The 21,587-nt window shown below is 37.2% G+C and overlaps 1 protein-coding gene across 24 annotated transcripts in view; it reads left to right on the forward strand.

The window, feature by feature from the left end:
• Positions 1-21,587, forward strand: part of CPEB3 (cytoplasmic polyadenylation element binding protein 3) — a 222,420-nt gene that overhangs the window by 69,737 nt on the left and 131,096 nt on the right. For 14 of the 24 annotated variants that reach the window (XM_070610193.1, XM_070610223.1, XM_070610334.1 and 11 more), the window contains exons 3-4: positions 1,450-1,609; positions 11,446-11,502. In XM_070610193.1, coding sequence (XP_070466294.1) covers positions 1,450-1,609; positions 11,446-11,502 — 217 coding nt within the window. The remainder of the gene's footprint in view (positions 1-1,449; positions 1,610-11,445; positions 11,503-21,587) is intronic. The other 10 variants (XM_070610286.1, XM_070610349.1, XM_070610357.1 and 7 more) reach the window with 1 other exon arrangement.

Genomic DNA, 21,587 nt, shown 5'->3' on the forward strand with positions numbered 1-21,587 from the left:
GGGGAGTTGGCCCTTGACTCGTGCATTAAGGGCTTGTAGAAATGGAATTTCTCTTTGTGGCATTTGAAAACATCTGCCCCCTCCACACCTACTCTTCATCTCTGAGTTAAAAAAAAAAAAAAGTATAGGATTGTAAGGGATATTAGAAATAATCTCTCTCAATCCTCTCATTTGTATAAAGGGAGGCATTTCAGGCACAGATTGGAGAGGTGGATCATAATGTACCCAATTGACTAGTTGTTCTGGCATTCTTGCCTCCTGATTCTCAGTTCAGGGCTTTTAGGACCTGTGTGTGTACATACTGCATTTATTCATTCAATAACCCTCTGAGTTCCTCATTTATGCTCAGTGCTGAGGAAATGCCACCTTCCTTTCTGCTTCCCTGGATAGGTATACAGCCATGCTTGCCAGAAACCAGAAGAAAACTGCCCAAGAGTTAAGACTGAACCTAGAAAATTGTCACTGTAGCTGAGGTTTTTACCTGTTGTATCCCCTTTTGCTCATCTAGGCAGTCATTTTGTTAGTTCTCTTGTTCACAGGAGAGGATAAGTGATTATTTGCAAGGTTGGATATGCTGTTTAAGAGTCTGAAAATAATGTCTCATTGCTGTAGTTTGATTTGATGTGGTTGAATGGTTGTCTTGCTTTTCTTAAACAAAAGCAAACTAAATCTGTCCTACAGTATTAAGTTAGGCCATAAGCTGCCTTTCCTTTTAGGCTCACACTACTAAAAATAATTTTTAGGTGATGGTCTCCCATGGGCTTGAGTGAAATGTGGTGGAACAGTTATTTTGTTCTTCACTTAGTTTGCATTAGCTCTCTAATTTCAAAGTGTTTTTGAATCTAATATCATGAAAACACTACCTTGGGTTAAAGTTTTTTCAGGTGAGTACCTTTCAAAAGGTAATTTTAGTACTTTGGACACGTTTTAATTTTTATAAAGTGTATCTAATGTATGGAACTTATTGGCAGTAAACATGAAAGATACCCAATAAAGTTACATTGAAACTACAGTCATCTTTTTATTTTTCAGGAAAGTGATTCTCTTCTTAGACTGAGTGTTCTTAATCATGGTCTTCCTCCAGAAAAAAACCTCTCTGTTCATTTGACAGTGGAGGCAGGGGGTGTAGGGCTGAGGGCAAAGCCAATTCTCTTGACTCTTCCTTTTGAATTTACTTCATTTAGTTCATTTGAGAGAAAGTCAGTCTGGAGTAGTGGGACGTATACATTAAAGTACATTAAGGAAAAGGATGCAATTTCATTAATTATGGGAACTTGTGTTAAACTTAATGTTGCCAAGTCATTATTCTTAATGAAAATAATGACTGTGTTGTTAGAACTATCTGGAACTTTGATTCATGTCATCAATCCATGGCAAGAAGCAAAGGATATGGTATTAATTTTGTGAAGTAATTTTATGTATTGTCTTGTTCTCTGTTTTCATTTGTAGGACCGGAGTAGGCCCTATGACACTTTTAACTTGCACTCGTTGGAGAACTCCTTAATGGATATGATAAGGACTGATCATGAGCCTCTGAAAGGTAAACACTACCCTCCCAGTGGCCCACCAATGAGTTTCGCTGATATAATGTGGAGGAATCATTTTGCAGGTTAGGAATATTCATATGTCCATTCCTTGCTTGGTGTTTTAAACAAAAATCAGCTTTTTAATAATTGTTATTTTCTTTTGTTTTGGTTTGTTTGTTTTTGTTTGCTTCTGTAAAGCATTGTGGAATGTATTTAAAGTTGTTTTTTTTTTTTTTTTTTTAACCTGGGTTCAGCTACCTACAATAATCAAGGTTGATTGCTTTAATCATAATGTCTGGCAGAAGCATGTGATGGGTAGCTGAGGTCATGGTTATAGCATGACCAGAAACCAGGTTTTCTTGGCTTTGTGCATTTGGAATCCTTAGCTGAACCTGGATAATTCATTTAAGTCCAAGCATGCTGCAAGGAAGTAAGAAATTTGGTAAGCCAGTTTCCAAAGACTGCTGCAGAAATCTTCATAGAAAAGTGTTCCATTTTATTAAAATATTATTACTTTCCTAGTAGAGGAAGTATCACTACACAGACTTAAGAGCCTCCAGTGATCCTTTGCAGTCTCTAAGGATAAAACACAAGGAAAATGTCTTAAAGTGTATAAACGTTTTGGGTTAAATATAAGGCAGAAAGTCCCAATGTCAGCAGTTTTAGGACTTCCTATTTTTAGAGCCCATGTAAATTCAGGATAGAGGCTGATGTTACATTCATAATTACAGATAGTTCTTTTTAATGGGTTATAGGACTTGTTAGGGTCCCTATGATATTTTAAAATAGTGTAGTGAAAATTTTCTGTGGAAAGATCCACTATACTTGGGTTTAGAGTCTAAATATCTGAAAACTGTGAAGCATTAGCCACAGGGATGCCCATCTTGTATGAACCCTTATGCCCTCCTGAGTTGTGAGGAATTTGATCCCCTCTGGTTCTCTCCAGGCTCTTATATAGGGTATGACTGACCGTGAACACCTGATAGTCATTTCCTCAAGCCACATCAGAAATTCATTTCATCATTTTCTTGTCACACTCATGATTTTCTGCTGCTTTCTTCAATTTCCAGTGAAAAGAAAGTAGTTAACAGGCTATGAAGAAGATAAAGGATTTTGAGAAAAGCTATATTTTAAGGCCTTCAGAAGTAGAAAAAAACCTCTCATTTATTCATTGTTATATTTAGTCACCGTTACCTCGTCTTTCTTAGAAGTGAGAGTGGTGTTAAAAAAAAAAACCAATGATTTTCACAGACTGTTTTGTGTTTTTAGTATCTTGGAAGGCTGCATTTATCTTCCTTCTCTACCACGAACAGCTATAAGCCTCTCTTAATTATTCTAAAATATTCAGCCCTTGTTCTCTATGCATACTGGTTTTATTGTGCTCTGTATTCTTTTCTTCTAGCAATGAAAGATTGTGAAAGGATCTTAGATTATAGTTTGTAAAATAATTTTCCGGAATTTTGTGAAGATTTAAGCAGGAAATATTTGTGCCCTTTTGAGACTAGCAATGGCAAAGTGTGAGGAGGGTACCTCGCTATGGGGTAATGTAAATACCTTATTCTATTTTTAGTGGCCCCTTTTTTTTTATTGGATGTCCAACTACCTCTGCAGAAATTTCTCCACTACACTTGCAAATGTGAAGTTTCATCTGTAAGAGCCTTCTGCACTGTACTTACAGATATAATGTATTCTAATAAGTTGGAAGGCACTTATTACGTACTTTTTTACAGCCTCAGTATGATTGCAACTTCTCAGTTCATCATACCACCCACATTGATTTCCTGTGAATGGACTATTTCCCATGGTCAATGACATCACCCTATCATTGTCCTCTGCTTAGGGTTAGGGTGTCCTCTGTTTCCTGCTTCTCTTTTCCAACTGGGAGACTTTTAGATCTGGTTTATGGTACCATGTGTTTGGTCCTTATGACTTCTAATAACATAATTATGATGCTAGCATTTTAAAGGAAAGATTTTAAGTAATTTTTGACTTTAAAAAGTGGAGAAAATTATAATAACAAAAAGATAACTAAAAAAAGAAAAGAAACATTGTGATGGTATATCCTTTATTGTTTTACCTCCCACATAATGAATATTATCTGTTTTTATCTGGTCTTTATAATTTATTAATAGGCCTTAACTTTAGACTTTTAGACTGCTTCCAGCATTTTTTTCGTAATAGGTAATGCTGCCACGGACAAGTTCTTGCACATAGCTTTTCCTTAAGGTAAATTCGTAGAGAGGTTCTCTGGGTTAAAAGATGTAAACAGCTAGGTGAATTGAGCTTTAATAGAAAGGTGATAGGCTAGGGGACTTACTGTGTGGCTTCTGTCTGAATCTGTCCAGAAGCACTTCCTTCTAGAACTCTATTGTATTTTTTCCTCCTGCCTTTAGTGTCCTCTTCTCCCACTTGAACATGGGAACACTATTTTGAGGGTCTCCAAACTCAGGTTACAGAGTCATTTGTTTTTTGTATGCTTGTGTGTCCCTCCCCCCCCCCCCCCCCCCCCCCCGCCCCGAGCTTGATTTTGTTCAAATACTACATAAAAAGATAAGGGAGTGAAAAAATCACCTGAGACTTACTACCTGGAGATAGCAAAGATTATTATTTTTATTAACATTCTTCCAGACGTTTTATATTCTCTGTACAGGAGATAAAATTTTAACTGAGCCTTTCTGACTTTGCAGTCATTCAAACCTGAGTTTGAATTCTGGCTCTGCCTCAAGTTGGCTATTGATCTAGATAAATTAGTTAGCCTCTTCAAAGCCTTAGTGTCCTCATTGTTAAAATAAAGCACCTACTTCATAGAGTGGGTGTGAAGGTCAGATAAACTCCCTGACACTTTTAGAACTGCTCAAATGTTATCTTTAATTTTCTTTGCTGGCAGTGGTAGTGGTGTGCCTACTGCCTGGCCTGGGTAATAAATTAAACCTTTATATCCCTACAATATTTACTTCCTTCCAGCTAGGCTGCAGCTAAATGTTGAAAGCTTTCAAATGCAAGTTGTCAAATTTTGTATTTGCCTTGGAGAAATAGTGACTATTGAAGGATAAACGTTTTATTATTATCAAAAACCACCTAAAGGAGAACGAAAACTAATCCTCCTAAGTTATGTTGGCTTTCTAAAATTGTATATCTGAATAATGTAAAGAAAGTATAATAAAATAGGATAGCACACTGATGAAAAATAAAGTACTTCATGATGTACTTAAAGTGAACTTGGTGAAAATGTGTTCACAGTGATATGACATCTTAGAAATGCAGTTAGTAAGAAATCCCTTTATTCAACTATTCTCTTGATTTGGAGAAAAAAAGGGTTAGTGGGAGGAATGACAGAATAAGAAGTTTAGGAAATAATAAGACTTCTATTTTAGTACAGAGCTTTGACAGTTTTTCCTATCACGTTTATTTATATTTGTACTAGGTCAGCCTTGAAGATGTTTGTAGGGAATTTTAAAAGGTCCCCTATCTCCTCCCCCATGATAAAAATGTCAAGTAATGTAGAGGAAAAGTTGAACTGAGCTTTCTTCACAGCACCCTGAGGACTGTCTTCTGTGTTATTGGTCAGATCACAGAACCCTCATTTAAATAAAAATTAGACTAATTTTTTTTTCCAGCTTCTTAAAGATCTCAAACTACATTCTTGGTTCTAACAATAACAATTTAATCATTACCTGTTGTCTCTTACCATATCTTATGCATTTCTTTTCCTATTGTTTGTTTGAGAGAATGCTTCTGAGAGATGAGGAGGGTTTTGAGAGGGGCAATGGACTAATGAAAACTGCCCCTTATTTCTTTTTTAAGTACAGAATTCCGTGGGTTGGTAGAGGTATGAGTTGAGGCCTGAGTGGGAGGATTTGTTCTCTGCCCTCTTTTCTAGTGGACTGAAGGGAAATCCAACTCTCATCATAACTATGAAGATTAAGAGGATTTCTGGCACTGGGAGAGGTGGGATAAGAGGTAGGGAAAAAGGTTCATCTCCATACCCTCTTTACAGCTGTCCTCCAAATTGCTACCAATAAGGAGGGTTCACCTAGCCACTGGGAATCCCCGTGAAAACCCAGGGTCCCTGGGTTTGACTAATCAACCCCTCCTTTAGGATTAATATTCAAAGGGTACAGAGTGACGAGAGAGCAGAATAATAGGGAAATACTAGCCACAGTGGATTGGGCAGTGTAGGTGACATTGTGAAGCAAGGATTGATCCCCTGGCTGGGGTAGCACAATATAGGAGACATCTTGGCAAAAAGCAGGAAGGAGTCACCCGTCTCTCATCCCATGCAGTCTCCCTCTTACGACAGAAGTTGGCTGACTCCTTGAGGGTTAATGCCTGATGAAACATTTTTATATATTTGAATTTTCTTTTCCTTTGCCATTCATGGAACTGAAATTTGAAAACTGAAAAGAGGCGATGTCAGTTGAGAACTAATATTGAAGAGTTTGCTTTTCAAATCTATACTGAATCTGGGGAAAAAATAGCTATCTTCTGATGATAGTACTGTAAAACATTTAAATTGACAGAAACTTGGAAGGAATCAATGCCACCCCTTTTGTGTTATAGAGGCATTTGTCTTTATTTATCACAATTTAAATTTAGTATTATAGAGCCTTTCACACAATTGGCCCCTTTTGTGGAATGTGGAGGTTCCTTTGTTTTAGAAAAAGTACACCTTCATTACATTTAGTGCCAGAAAAACATACTGTCTCTTTACTTACTTGAATCGTTGCTCCAGTTCTGTTTTTGTGCTGCCTCCCTTTGGCCCTTATCAGTTTGTCTTGTATAAAAGTTAGCAGATTCCACAAACTGTTAGGGCACAGGTTCTGAGTTAGCAAGAAATGATTGTTCTTAATCTATGCAAGGGAGGAAAGTAGATAGAAGCTGAGTGATTTTTTTTAATAGGTACCTCCCATTAATTTGCCCAATGATCCTTTCAATATAGCAGTATAATCACCTGAGAGTTTTAAAAGAAAAAGATTATGTGTACTTTAATCCTGGGCACTATGTCCAGAAATTCTGATTTGTTATAGAGGACAGCCTGAAATGAGTAAATGTAGGCACAAAGGAATTGATAACATGCCAGAAATTATCCGCTATTCATATGAGAAGAAACTAGGATATGACCTCAGGTCTAAGCTCACAGCTTTTGCTTCTTGATTCTTTGGAACATACTTAGAATATTATAGTACCAAACTTCTATTGTTTTTCCTTAAGAAAGATTTAAAACACCATTTTATTGTATTCTTACATATCATATTATTGCATCTTGTGCATACTTTTTCTGAAGGAGTATATCTTCAACTTTATAGAGAAAATTGTTGGGAAATAGAATCCAGTAGAATATGCATTTTTTCTTATAGCTTTTTCTAGAACACAGCACTCACATTCTGTTATGTGAAGGTCTCTGAAGGACTTGACTTTTTAGAGCAAATGGGGATTATTAGAGGAAGATACAGCAGTTGTTTCCTATCATAACATATTGCAGAAGTGAAGAGGTGACTTTCATAATTATGAATTAATAAAAATTCCAGTTTTTATTTTGGACATATAAAAGTATGAGTTTAGTTGGACTCTGAAACTTGAACAACAGGAGAGGTAGTTTTTTATAACTAGCCTCTTAAATATAAATGTGAATTGAGCTTACGAGACTGTGATTTTTACAGTCTGAAAAACCCTATGTAACCCTATTCTACAACCTCTCCCTCCATCCCCTCTCACCCCCATTATCAGGCCCTGGGCAGTGGGGAAAGTGGGACACAGTCTTCAGTTTCCACAGCATCATTTAACTCAGTAAAACCAAGTATGCCTTCCAGTTTTCGAAACCGTATATTTTACACTATACTTAACAGATAGCTAGCTGACAAGAACAATTTAAAAATAGCAGACCATGGACGGGTGACAAAATGTCACGCTGGCAGCACCAGACTGCATTAACAAAAATCACCAGATGTCACACACTTGATTCTATTTTCACAGCTGATTAAACAGCAGTATTTGTTGGACAAAAGAAAGAAAAAAGAAATGGCCTCATCTGAATTTGGAATTAGTTTTTCTTTTGCTGTTATATATTTTCTTTCTCCTCCAAAATTCCATAGTAACTGTAAAATATAAGATGCACAATATATTAAGTAAAAAATAAAATTATAAAATAATTCCAATTTTAGAAAAGAAACCTTTACACTTATTTACACTTCCAGTTTCTCTAAACTGGAAGACCGTAAATCAAATTATGTTGACAGAGCTTGTCTTTGATTGGTGGTCTTGTTTTCTTCGTTTTTCTGTATAGTCTAGCTTTTATCCAATGAAAATGTATTGTATCTTATAATCTGAACATTAATTTGTGAAGAGGTAAAGAAAGTAGCTTACAGAAGCCATAAGTTACTAAAAAGAATTTGCATTTAGTTGGGAAACATTAGATTGTGCTTAAATAATTGGTCCTGATGGATCTGGCATTGACCCAGAGTTTCTTATAAAATCTGTTGTTGATGATATTGATTAAGAGATTCGTTGAAGTCAAAGAAGCCAACAGAATTAGGGAGGTTACCTGGAAAGGGAAAAAGTTTCCTGTTTTGCAGCAAATAGTGATGCCTTCATCTACAAAACGTTGCCTAAGACTCTTGTTTTACTGCATCTTTAGAAAGATTGAATTGGCAGTCATCAGTGTGGGATAGAAGATCATAATTAGAAAACTACTGAGCTTCTTTTTAGTATCATCTCCCAGGCTGAAAAGTCCTAAGACCTCGTTGTAAGAGTCCAAAAAGGATCCAACTTCCGGAGGACCGCAGAGAGGGGCAGCAGTTTGGGAACATAAGTAGTTCCGGAACCATACAAAAACTATTACTTGATGTAGTGATTGTAAACTACATAATTCTTTACCATAAATGATTGTAGCACAGGAAATAAAAGAAGTTGAATGAGGATCAGCTAAATTTGGGCTTGCTTGGTTTTCTTGATAACTCTTTCTTATTCAAGAATGTTTAGAGAACATCCCTAGCTTTTAGGAACCACACCCACGTCTGAATATTCCTTGGTCAAAATTGAAGAGACTCTCTCTATATGCTGTTTCTTCAGGTTCTGATAGGCACTGATTTTGAATGCTTGTTGGGTTTTTAGGCAGAGTTTCCAGTGACTGGCTATTTACTGTTAAATTTGAATACCTCAGAATATGATGAGTAGATCACATCTAATTTCATAGTTGTTAGTATTTGGTGGTAATAAATCCAAATAAGCTCTTGATCATCTGAAAATAATAAAGGAAAGAACATTGATATAACTAACTGAATCAAAGCCTTGCTCTGGTGACAAAATTTCCTATAATAGGTTCTGACCAAGGTGGTGGTAGGAGATAGTACTTGTTGCATATGGTGTAGACTGTAACTTTTAGGGACTCTAAAATGACGTAGGAGCTGGAAAAACATAAGAAACATAGAGCAATTACATATACAGATACCATTAAAAATGTTTTTTAGCAATGGGTAGTTTTTGATCCTCCTAGTAATTAGCTTCTTGTAAATATAAAAAGATCTACAAAATCTTTCAAAAATAAAATAGGCATTTAAGAGATGATTCTTTACTAATATGATAATTTTCTATAGAAAACATTAAAATATATTCTATAAAAGAATTTTACTATAATATAAATGCTAGCAAAATAGTCTCCACAAAACTACACATAGCTGTAACATCTTCCTCCTAGTAAGGAAGTTTAAAATAATAAAAACTAAAAGTAATTTTCATTGAAAGTCCTGTACTGCTTCGTGGTAAAATTAGAATAGTTTCATCCATGAATTGTTTTGATCAATGGAATCCATCAATTGTTGATTTTTCTATTCTTAATTACTCACTCTGTCTCTCTCACACACACACATTCATCAATACAAGCAACATTACACTTATGAGAGTTTTATTTTTTTCCCTATCTCTTAATATGAAATGACCTTTCACAAATTACTGTGACCTGAAGGTCCTTGTTTTTTAAAGTGATTTAGAATTTTTTATATTCAGCCAAGTAATTGTGGTTTTTTTGGGGTTTTTTGCTGAAGAAGATTTGCTCTGAGCTAACATCTGTGGCCAATCTCCCTCTATTTTGTATGTGGGTCGCTGCCACAGCATGACTGATAAGTGGTGTAGGTCCACGCCTGGGATCCAAACCCACCAGCTGGGGATCCAAACCCACCAACCTGGGCCACCAAAGCAGAATGTGCCCAACTTAACCACTATGCCACCAGGCTGGCCCAGACCTGAGTCTTTAAGAGATTAGGATGGCCTTCTCTAGGCAAAAAATTGATTTGACTAGGAATTCATGATTCCCTCTTTCTTTTTTCTTTTGCTTGAGGAAGATTTGCTCTGAGCTAACATCTGTGCCAATCTTCCTCTATTTTGTATGTGTGTTGCTGCCACAGCCTGGCCACTGACTAGTGGTGTAGGTCCACGCTTGGAAACCAAACCCAAGCTGCCAAAGTGGAGCATGCCAAACTTAACCACTAGGCCAGAAGGCTGGCCCCTCATGATTCCCTCTTTTTATTTGAAGCAAATACTCTATTTTGTCCACCGTGATTCTTCTCTTTGGGGCCAGAAGAGTATGATAATGCTGTTTGCCTCCAGTATTCCATAACAGAGTTTAATACCAAATAGTCACTGACCTTTTGTAATTGTATATAACATTGTATTTGTTGTAAAAGTCAATCACTTCTTCCTTATTTCCAGCTTTCTTTGTATCACTCTCCTCCAAAATACTATTGATTTATTTATTTAAACCATGGTAAGTGACATAAAATTAACATTTTTCTGAGAATTTCATGATAACCCTTCACATAATTGGACATGAAATCCTTGCAGAGCCAATTTCATAGATAATCAGCTTTACACAAAAGCATTATTTCAATAACTATTTTGTTGAAGGAATTGGCCAAGAAAACACACTAAGTACATTTTTTTTCATATAGCACTCTATGTCTCTCTGTTTTGTTTTTCTTTTGATACATCAACCTCCTTTTCCCAAATAATTAATGAAAAAACATACCAAATGTCTACATCTTCTCTTAACCCTGGAGGCTATTAGTTGAAACATCTGATTCAGACTTGTCATCTTAGAGACCAAAGATTGGCAAACTTTGTCTGTAAAGGGCCAGAGAGCAAATATTTTAGACCTGTGGGCCATATGGTCTCTGTCACACATTATTCTTTGTTTAGTTTTTATCTTTGTTTTTACAGCTCTTTAAAAATGTAAAAATAATTCTTAGCTTGGCGGCATGCAAAAATAGGCAGCCAGCCAATGTGGGCAGATGAAGTTTGTGACCCCTATAAGGACAAAAGTCTGGAGACACAAGCATTATGCCCAAGGTCATGTAACTAGTTAGTGGTGGGGGCAGCATAGGAACTCTACATTTTAGGTCAGTCATTGTTCCCCACTATATCTGTTATATAAATTTTACAATCTTTCTTCTTATTGCCATTCTGGTAATTATGTTGCATTTTTGAGCCACTATGAAGTCTTTATCTTTTTATCCCCTCTAAGCTTCAAGTTTATATACTTCTTTGAATTCATTATTTTGCTGCTTGAATTTGAAGAGCGGTATGAATGGTTGTTTAAATAAAATGCTTTATCCAAGGAGTTGGCATGTTGAAATCGGAATGCAGAAGATGCGTTAAAATTTCAGACTGTTATAATGGAAGCATCTTTTTTGTTTTGTTTTGTTTATTTGTTATTATTGAGACTTTGGCTTTGTTTTAAGATTTTTTTTGTGTGTATGTTTTATGACTTGATTTAAAAACTCTTGCAAGTGCTGTGGTCTTTGATAGTATTGTTATAGATTAATCTGTCGTAGCTTTTTGTAATGTTCATATTTTACAATGTATTTGAAATGATTATATTAAGTATTATTTTCTTTGTGCTTAAAATAAAATTATTTTATTTTTTCAGGACGCATGGGAATAAATTTCCATCATCCAGGAACAGATAATATTATGGCACTTAACAGTAAGTCTTCATATAAAATGTTCTATAAAATTGGCAGTCAAGTTTACAACATGTAATTTCCACTTTCCTAGTTGTTCATTACATTTCAGCCTTCCACCGAGTGCATCATAGATCATTATTCTATACCAGTGGTTCTCAAAGTGTGGTCCCTTGGACCAGCAGCGCCAGTATCATTTGGGAACTTACTGAAAATGCAAAGTCTCAGGCCCTACTACAGACCTGCTGAATCAGAGACTTTCAGGATAGGGCCCGGAAATCTGTGTATCAATAAGTCCTGTAGGTGATTCTGATGCAGGCTAAAGTTTGAGAACTGCTACTCCATATCAGGGGTTGACAAACTACAGTGCTGTGAACCAAATCTGGCCCACTGCCTGTTTTTGTAAGTAGTTTTATTGAAACACACCCAAACCCGTTCATTTATTGATTGTCTGTGGCTACTTTTGTGCTACAATGGTAGACCCCCAAAAGCCTAAACTATTTACTATCTGGCCTTTTACAGAGAATGTTTGCTGACTCCTGCTGCATACCATTGGGGAGGAGGAAGGAAAAAGGAAGAAAGGAGGGAGGCGAAGGGAGAAGAGGGAGTCGGGAGAGAATGTGAATGAATAAATCAGCTTATTTATATATAACTCAGAACTTTCTCATCGTGCTAGATGGCCAGCAGGTGCTTCAAACAGGCCATCAGGGGTCTCCCATTAGTGGAGTTTGTGTGGTATAGGTGTCATCAGCTTTGCAAGTTAGAAATGGTTTTGTCGGTATAATTGCTGGATTGAGTTCTGGAGCATCGAAACTTTATTAACCAGAAAGTCATTGTATTAATTAATACTGGAAGAAATATCTGACTGGCAACAGTTCTCCTTCCTAGTGTCTATAGACTGAATAGCTTTGCAGAAGTCGGCTCTAAATGGAACTTGTTAGTTGTCAGAAGGATCATACAAGCCATTGAATCTCTCAGGATTTAAGTTTTCTCCTCTATCAAATGAGTGATAGCAGGTTTTCTTCTTTCACCCTCCTAGATATACAAGCTGACTCTCCATATACATGGGAGACATACTGGGTAAACTGTAGGTTGTGTACAATATTGCCCCTTTCCCTCTTGCTTGAGTAAGGATGTTGAAATGCCATTAGGGCAGATTTTAGGTTATCTCTAAAATATGTGTTCCACATTTCTTTTGGTTCTGACGTGTAGCTTGCCTCCCAGTAAGCACTGCTGAGAACCACTGGCTGTGCCTGATGATGCAGGTCCTAGGCCACTCCACCCTCTTCTGTTCTAAACAGCCATCCCCTCTTTTGGGAGGGTCTTGGAAACAGTAAAAATTCCAGACTATCCACCTCTATTTTCTAATTTCTAAAATAAAGGTCACTTTACATTTAGATTATGGTACCTCTGATTTTTTTTTTCTAGAAGTAGGTACATTGGGGTGAGGATTAATAAACATGCTTAACTTGCTGAGCTTCAGCAATTCTGTGAAATTTTGTGAAAACACTTCAGTTAGGTGATGGGACTTAGAGTTGAATGTAAAAGGAAAGAACAGTGTGGTAGTGTGTCTGCTTGAAGGAATGAGTGTATATTTTAGAAAAGACTTAATTTGACATGATGTAAGCCTTCTTTTGCAAGAGAGAGAGGATATAATTTCTGATTTTCTGTGTAAAAAATGAAGCTAAAAGGCATTTTTCTTTTTAAAAAAATTTGATTCTCTTTGATTTCTCTTTAATTTTCTGCTTTTAAATAAGAGGTTTTGTTTATGTTCTTTCCAGTTTTGCATATTGCTTAAATCCCCCTTTTAGCCTGTAAATTCCTCGTCTATAAAATAAGGGGATTAGATTAGGTTGTCTTAGTGATTGCTTTCAGGATGAAGATTATGTGATTCTGTAATATTTTTTTAAAGTACCAAAAGGGTCATTTTGCCAATATTTATATCAACTGTTGATGAGTTATGCATGTTCCCAACATTATGGCAGAATCAGAGTGCATAATCTTCAAATGGCTCTGTGGGTGCTGCCCTGTAGGCTCCTCAGAGTAAACCATAAAAACAACCAGAGGTTGACATTTGCATTACTTACTGTCAGTTCTTTTTCAAAGTTGACTCCAACTCAAAATGATGAGAATAAACAAAGTATCCTTTTTGGCAGGTACTTGTGAGACCTACAGGTTTTGACAAATTTGCTGTGATAAAGCTTTTTTTCCCTTTTGTATGATTGGGCCCAGCCCATCTGGTGACTTAATATGTAACACATGTGCAAATACACATATATTTTTTATCTTCCCTTTTATCCCTACCATTTGTTGGCCCAACCATTATTGTCCTGTGACTGGTCTATCCTTCTTCTTTTCCCTCAGCCTTCGTATAGGAATAATTAAGATGAAGTCACAAACCACTAAAACTTTATTAATTCACAGTTCGTCATTATTGAAAGGTACTGGGTTGCAGTTGAACTGTATTTTCAGACAAGAAGCTACTGGCTAAGAGAAAGAGAATTGAGTCAATGGTTAAATTTTTTAAAAAATGAAGTATGAGTCAGTTGTAGTTCCTTCTTTATTACCCTTTTTTGCTATACAAAATATATGCTTCCTAACTCTATATGTAATGCTGCCGTTCACTGTCTTCAAAAAATCTTCCATCCTTTTTTTACTTCCTTGACCTCACCAAAACCCAAATCTCTCCTGAAGACACCATGCCTTCAGCTATCCTGACTTGATGGGAAAGACAGAGGTGTCATGGTGAGCATTCTCACTTCTTAGTGCTACTTCCCAGCTTTGAATCAATTCCCGTGTTTTGGTGTTCCCACTGCATGCCTTTCAGTTATACTTTCCTCTGAGAGTCACCGCCACTGATGTCATCTAGAAGACAGAAAATGGAGCTTGGGAGAAGAGGGTAGGCTACCAACTATAGAAAACAGTAAACCTATAGACATTTAGGGTGTTGAAGGACTGGCGAGATTTGTGTAAAGCCAAGAATCTACTGATTTTTCTTACTCATGACCATGAATCTACGAAGAATTACCAGGCCAAACTTTGAGGAGTAAACTAAGAGACACATCTAAATTTTGGCTTTTCCTGAAAATATTAGGTCCTCAGGTATTGTAGAATATAGAAGGGGAGATGGTGGGAAGAAATTCTAATCCATCAGTAAGACCTGTCTCTTGTCCAGTATTTCCAAAGTTGTTAGTTCTGAAACAGTATGCCCCTTCCATTTAAACTGGTAATATATCTTTTCTTAACTTTTTAATAATTCTGTCCTTTCATGCTCTTCATCCTTACACCAAAAACGTGGGAAGTTTGCATAATATATTTTTATTTTTTCTGCTGGAGAAGGAAGGAGGCTACTGAGAGTGGTTTCAGCTATATATGTAGTAGTTCTATGGGCCAGATTTTTTCTCACACTAACGGTTGCTTGTGTTTTTTGTTTGGTTGTTTGTGGGTTGTTTTGTTTTGTTTTCTTGGCTATATTCTAGGAATGGAGTTGAGTTTAGCAGTTGTGGGCTTGTACAGGATTCATGCCTGACTTGGTGATTTTTCCTCTATTATGATGAACCTCAGAAAAGGATATTGGTACCTCCATGGTTAGTCAAGTGAGCCAAATTTATGGTCAAATTAATGTTCAAAACCAGAATACCTGGTCTTGTAATTTACTCTAAGAGATAATCACTGCCAAGTATATCCCCTTTATTCTTTTTGACTGGTCGGCTCCTCTTTTTCCAAGTAGAGAATGGGCTTGGAAAAACAGTTAAATATCAGAAAACTGCTTGATGAGTACAAAATTAGAAACAGAGGGAGTAGTATGTCTTAAGCGGGGGGTATCATTCAGCTGCAGGGAGCTATCTTCCAAGCAGGCTGCAAGGCATGTGAAACCTGAAGATGGAGCAATGAATTAGTGTAGCCCTGAAAAGCATTGTCTAGGGTCAGGCAGATCTGGTTCCACCTCTGACAAGCCAAATGACCTTGGGGCCACATTCTTAACTCCTCTGTCTCTTGCTTTTCCACCTGTAAAATGGAGATAATGATCACTAAAGTGGCTGTATTTAAATCTTGTAAAGCTTGGTATAGTGCCTAGTAGATAATGCTCAGGTGAGCTGCTATTTTGATTGCTTGCATCAGCTTTATTGCTGCCTTTTTAAGATTTCCTTTTTTTTGGCCATGTTAGACTTCCAAAACATGTTTATCTTACATTGTTTATACTTAGATGTTTTCCCGATAGAATTTAAGACAGCACACCTGCAAGTCACTCATAGTCTAGAGTGGCTGTATTGGGGTACATTACCATCTCTTTTTGTATTAATCTTCTTTTCCTGCATGAAATGCTTCCTGCCTCTGTCCCCTGACATTGGAACATGCACCTTCTTTGGGGCTTAGAGTTGTTGTAACTCTCGTAATGTTTGGCACTTTTAAAGGTGCTATACAGTGATGTTTGGAATATAAAATGGTACAGTCATGCACCGCATAATGACATTTCGGCCAGTGGTGGGCTGTGTATATGATGGTGGTCCCAGAAGATTAGTACCATATAGCCTAGGTGTGTAGTAGGCTATATCATCTAGGTTTGTGTAAGTACACTCTATGATGTTTACACAACGACGAAATTGCCTGACGTATTTCTCGGAAGGTATCCCCGCCATTAAGCGACACATGACTGTATAGCCATTTTGAACAACAGTTGGACAGTTTCTTAAAAAGCTAAACATATACCTACTATATGATGCAGCAGTTCTACTCCTAGGAATTTACCCAAGAGCAAAAATGAAAACGTATGTCCACACAAAGACATGTAAGTGAATGTTCAAAGCTGCATTATTCATGATCGCCAAAATTATAAATAACCCTAATGTCCCTCAACTAGAGAATGGATAAACAAATTGCAGTACATTCATACAATTGAATACTATTCAGCAATAAAAAGGAATGAACTATTGATTCATGTATGAATCATGCAACATGAATGACTCGAAATAATTATGCTGAGTTAAAAAGCTAGATGAAAAAGAGTACATACTAGATGATTCCCTTAATATAAAATTTGAAAAAATGTAATCTGATCTATAGTGAGAGAAAATACAACAGCTTCAAGAATATTTTGAAGTACTGTTATCTCCCTTTTTTCAGAGGCAAAAGTAAGGGCTTAGATCTTAGAGGAGTCATGTGATAAGGATGGCCATCTAGTTGCGCAAGTCTCTGAATCTCCTAAGTCTCTCCTTAGTTTAGAAACCTACAAGAGGATAGTTAGGCTACTCTAACTACCTCATTGTTCTTGTGAGATTCAGATGAGATTAGGCACACGTACAAATAAGGTATTATTACTGCTATATTTGGAAAAAAGATATGCCAGAGAGTGATTTTTTTAGAAGTAGCTTTGTAATCTAACAGAGGTTCAATTTTAGTTAAATTAAAAGTTTTCACATCATTTGTATTGTGATATATTTCGGCTTGGAACTAGAGTCTGTTCCAAATTATAAGAGGTGAAGAAGAAATATGAAGTGCCACTTTCCTTCTGACAGGGAGAGGTGATTGTTTGCTCTTACTCTTCCTGATCAAAGCTTTAAAAATGTTGATAAATTGAGGAGTCCTAGAATAAAACCTAGACAGTTTGAAGACTTGTATTTTTAATATCTTAAAAAAACCAAAAAGACATTTACCTGCTTGAGAAATTGTGAGGTCGCTGATTGTTAGACCCCTAATACATAGCTGATGCACCAAGAAATGTGGAGCTTTCGATTATGCTGTCTTCCACTTTTTTCCTCTTGTTAATGCCTTGAAAGTATTTTGGAAGGTTTCGCTTATATTTCTGTTTGAACTGAGGGCTGCCAGAGCATTTGTTGAATTGAAAGAGGAAATGTGAAAGGGTTTTGGTATGAACTTTTGTGTTGGGCAGAGACTCCTGTGTGGCTGTGGAACCTCCCCTTCCCCCTCCCTTTCATTCTCTGCGGGAAGTGAACTCCTTGGGGAGAGACTCAACTGAGAGGAAGTGGCAGAGAGGGAGCCGAACACATGATTCTTTTATGCCAAAGTGGGAATAGAGCCAGGTTTGCTAAAATTCCAAATGGAATTTTCCAAAATTTGAAGAGTATATTGTATTTCTGCTCACCATGAGTGGCTGTAAGTAAATAATTTTTTAGCAGAGTAATAAGATAGTGAAGGAATTATTTTGAGATTCTCAGATTAAAGACATTGTCTTTGAGTATTTTAAACTTTTAGAAGACAAGATCCAGTGCTGCTGTTTCTATCTGAACAGATTTAGAAGTAAAATTAATATACAATTGTGGTATGAATAGATTGTAAATGATAGCTAATTAAAAATGAAAAATAGTAGTTAGGAGGATATGTAATGTTCTATAACTTTTAAGTAGTCAAGTTTCAAACTGTTTTGGATGGATGCTGTACATGAATGTGGTAGGGGACCTAAGGGCATTATTATTCTGTTTTGTTTTGACCTTCTCATTTTACAGGTGGGGAAGCTGGGGTTCAAGAAACTGTAGGAATTGGCTAGGGTGGCACGATGGAGCCAGGAACAGAACCTTCTGCCTCCAGGTTGAGGGTGATAACCTTTGCTTTCAACACTTAATTAATTGTTAGGAGTGGTTGTATTATTTTTCTGCTGAGACAAACACACAAATTCAGTGTCTTTGGGAAAATCATTGAAAAAATATTACTTGTCACCTTGTTTATGTGCTGAATGCTTAATAAATTCTATTTTCCTGAAAAATAGAGTAATAAACCTGGTCTACGTGGTTTGACATTGTAAATAAGTGAAGTCTGAAATATTCTTGACTTACTTTATTGGAGTTTGGAAGAAGTTCCTTGTGTGGGTGAATATGTCTAAAGTGCCAGGAATTGGGTGCTTCCAACCTAATAAAAAAGATACAGGAGGGGTCAGCCCCATGGCATAGTGTTTAAGTTGGTTTGGTGTGCTCTGCTTTGGCGGCCCAAGTTCCTGGGTACAGATCCCAGGCACAGACCTACACCACTTGTCAGCCATGTTGTGGCAGCAACCCACATGTGAAGTGGAGGAAGATTGGCACAGATGTTACCTTAGAGCTAATCTTTCTCAGCAAAAAAAAAAAAAAGAAGAAGAAGAAAAAAGAAAAAAAAGATGCAGAAAATTTGGAAGTTACCTACTTTTCTCTATGAACTTCCCAGTTTGCTTTTTCTCCTTGTGTAGGTGATAGAACCTGGACTTCCCATTTTACCACTCACCACACTTATGATTTAATGTTGATGTTTCTCTTCAATATGTATTCTTCAAGAGGGCAGAGACTAGCTTTTATTCACAACTGTTCACTGCTTCAAGTGCAATGCCTGGCCCATTGAGTACGTACTCAAATGGGAGACCAGAAGAAGGATTATCTCAGACAGATGGTGAAAAGCAGAGTGTAACAGCTTTAGAGAATAGCTAATCCACCTTAATTCCTTCCTAAAGATTTATCTTAACTCTTCCTTTTGGAAGATGGTAATAACATACATGGATCTAGCAATTAACAGTTTACAAACTGCTTTCACAGACCTCTGTGCCTTGATAATGCTTATAACAGTTTGCTAGGACATAGTCAAAACCCACTTTCCTTGAGCAGCCCAGGATTATTTTCTTATCCAAACGAAGCATGGCTATGTGGTAGACTAGTAAATGAAACTAAAATGTGGTTTTTAAGATAAAGCTGGAGACTTCAAAGGGTTTTCTAGACTTCAAGTTTTAAGAATGCTCTGTGATTCATTTCCCTCTGCTATTGGGGCACCTTGATAGAAAAGTTGAGAATGATGGTCATTCATTTCATCTTTATTGCAACCTTGTTTAAAGCATGGCAGTGTCTTCATTGTCGAAAAAAGCTGAACGAACTTGCTGGTGTCATACAGCCGGCAAATAGCCATGTATGGCTTAGCCACACAGATTATTCTGCCAACCAGTCCCTTAATCCAGTATGATTGCTACTCTTCTGGGTTTTCCCAAAAAGATCACTCAGATTTCATTTAGCTCCTTAAGTAACAGTTTGCTACATAATTCTTTATTGATTGTAGAGAATTAGTGTACTTCCAAAAATGATCAGTTTTAGTTTCAGAACATAGTCTTCCTTGTTAGTGGCAGCAATTCTAACCATACTTCTACTCAGGCCTCTGGTATATGCAGATTGGAAGTCGGAGACTTGAACAAAGACGTGGTTTGCAGATGATCTCCAGGTAAAGTTAAGTAGGTGAAGCTTTGCCTTCTTTTTTGTTGCTACCATCCACACAGATATACCTTTGTTATCTGACTAAAGTTTTTTTTTTCTTTTTCAGCCTAACATAGTGGAAATAATGCCGTTTTGGAGGGGCCAAACAGATCTGGGTTTTAATCCTGGATATATCACTTATTTGCTATGTAACTTGGGCAAGTTATCTGTGTTTTTAATTTTAAATGGACATATTAACCCCTTTTTAATAAATGGTGAGGTTAAGTGTGCAGTGCTCCTATTACCAAACCTGCCAAGATGCACACACCTAACAAATGCTTATCTCTGCTCCCTTACTCTTCTACCCCTCCTCCCTGTTTTTTCCCTTTTGAGTTAGCAGTAATTCTTTTTTGGGGGGAAGCGTGAGGGGGTAGGGATTGGCCCTGAGCTAACATCTGTTGCCAGTCTTCCTCTTTTTGTTTGAGGAAGATTGTCACTGAGCTAACATCTTTGCCACTCTTCCTCTATTTTGTATGTGGATGCTGCCACAGCATGGCTTAATGAACAGGGTGTAGTTCTGTGCCTGGGATCCAAACCCACAAACCCCAGGCTGCTGAAATGGAGTGCATGAACTTAACCACTACACTGGGCCGCCTCCAGCAGTAATTCTTAATCCTGGCTATACAATCAAAATGGGAACCAAAATAGAAAATACCTATGATCCCCACACCAGAGACTGTAATTTAATTGGTCTAGGATGAAATCTGGTTGTTGTTGGTGGGCGAGGGATGGATAGAAAAGACGAGAATTAGAAGTAGTTACCTCTAGAGAGATCCACTGCTATCCCACCTTTTGCCAATGTCTTATCTTTATCTGAGTGTGAAGGAATCAAGTAGTTTAAGGTCCATGCTGTGCATTCCCTCCTGTTCTTTCTTTTCCTTCAAGGCTTGGCCTGCTTTTATTGTCCCTTCATGTTTTCCCAAGTCCAGGTCAGAAGAAGAAGCTGTCTTTAAGAGGTCAGGGCAGAGGTGAGGGGAATGAACAGCTCTCTATGTTGCTGGAGCTCTTCCCAAATTCTCAGGTCAATTCCTTTCTATAATTTTCTTCCATGAAGGAACCCTCCTTCCCACGTAAGAGGAGCCTTGTTGATAGGAAGGAGACAAGGAGCATTGACCAGGGGGCCCGGCTTTTGATGCTGCTTAGGCTCCTGAGCATACTAGCACCCATTTTATTCACCCTCTCTTTTCTCTATATAATTCCCTGCATTATTTTGGGGTTTAGAAATAAACGTAGGATTAGCAAGTTTTGGCTGTCCTGAACAGTCCAGAAATTTAGTATTTATATAAAGTTTGAAGAGAGACCTCATGAGATTTTGGCATAGTGGTTCAGAGAAAATGCTTTGTTAAGAACATATGCCAGATATTTGGATGCATACCTCTGTTGTAGGCAATTTCAGACCTGCTTTGGACAGATTTTGTCTGTGTAAAGTATAAAATACCCTGTTATGTGATTAGAATCCTCAACTTCTCTTGATTTTTTGCTTTTTTAGGGGGGCAGTTATCATGTCATTTAGCAATGTGCTACTGAAATAAAAGCAAGATGGCAATTAGTTACTCTCAGTGGAACGTTGTTAGGCCACAGGTGTGAGGATGCCTGGACATCACCTGCTGTAAATGGATATGAGCGCCCACTCTTTCGAACCAGTGATAGCAGTATAGGGCAGAGATTCTTTACCTAGGTTTGTTTCCAGAGAAATCTTATCAGATGTACACATTTTGAATGACTTTTTTCTGTTTTAATGAGCAATTTAGGACATGGACCTAGAAATTCTGAAGTGATTACTTTGATAACGTGTCACATATTGAGATGTTCTGTCAGTAACCTATAAGGTAAATGTAGTTTAGAATGTAACTTAATACTAGGTATGCGTGGACACTGCAGGATGGTAT

Source organism: Equus przewalskii, chromosome 1 (genome assembly GCF_037783145.1).
Source record: "Equus przewalskii isolate Varuska chromosome 1, EquPr2, whole genome shotgun sequence".
NCBI classification, from domain to species: Eukaryota; Metazoa; Chordata; class Mammalia; order Perissodactyla; family Equidae; genus Equus; species Equus przewalskii.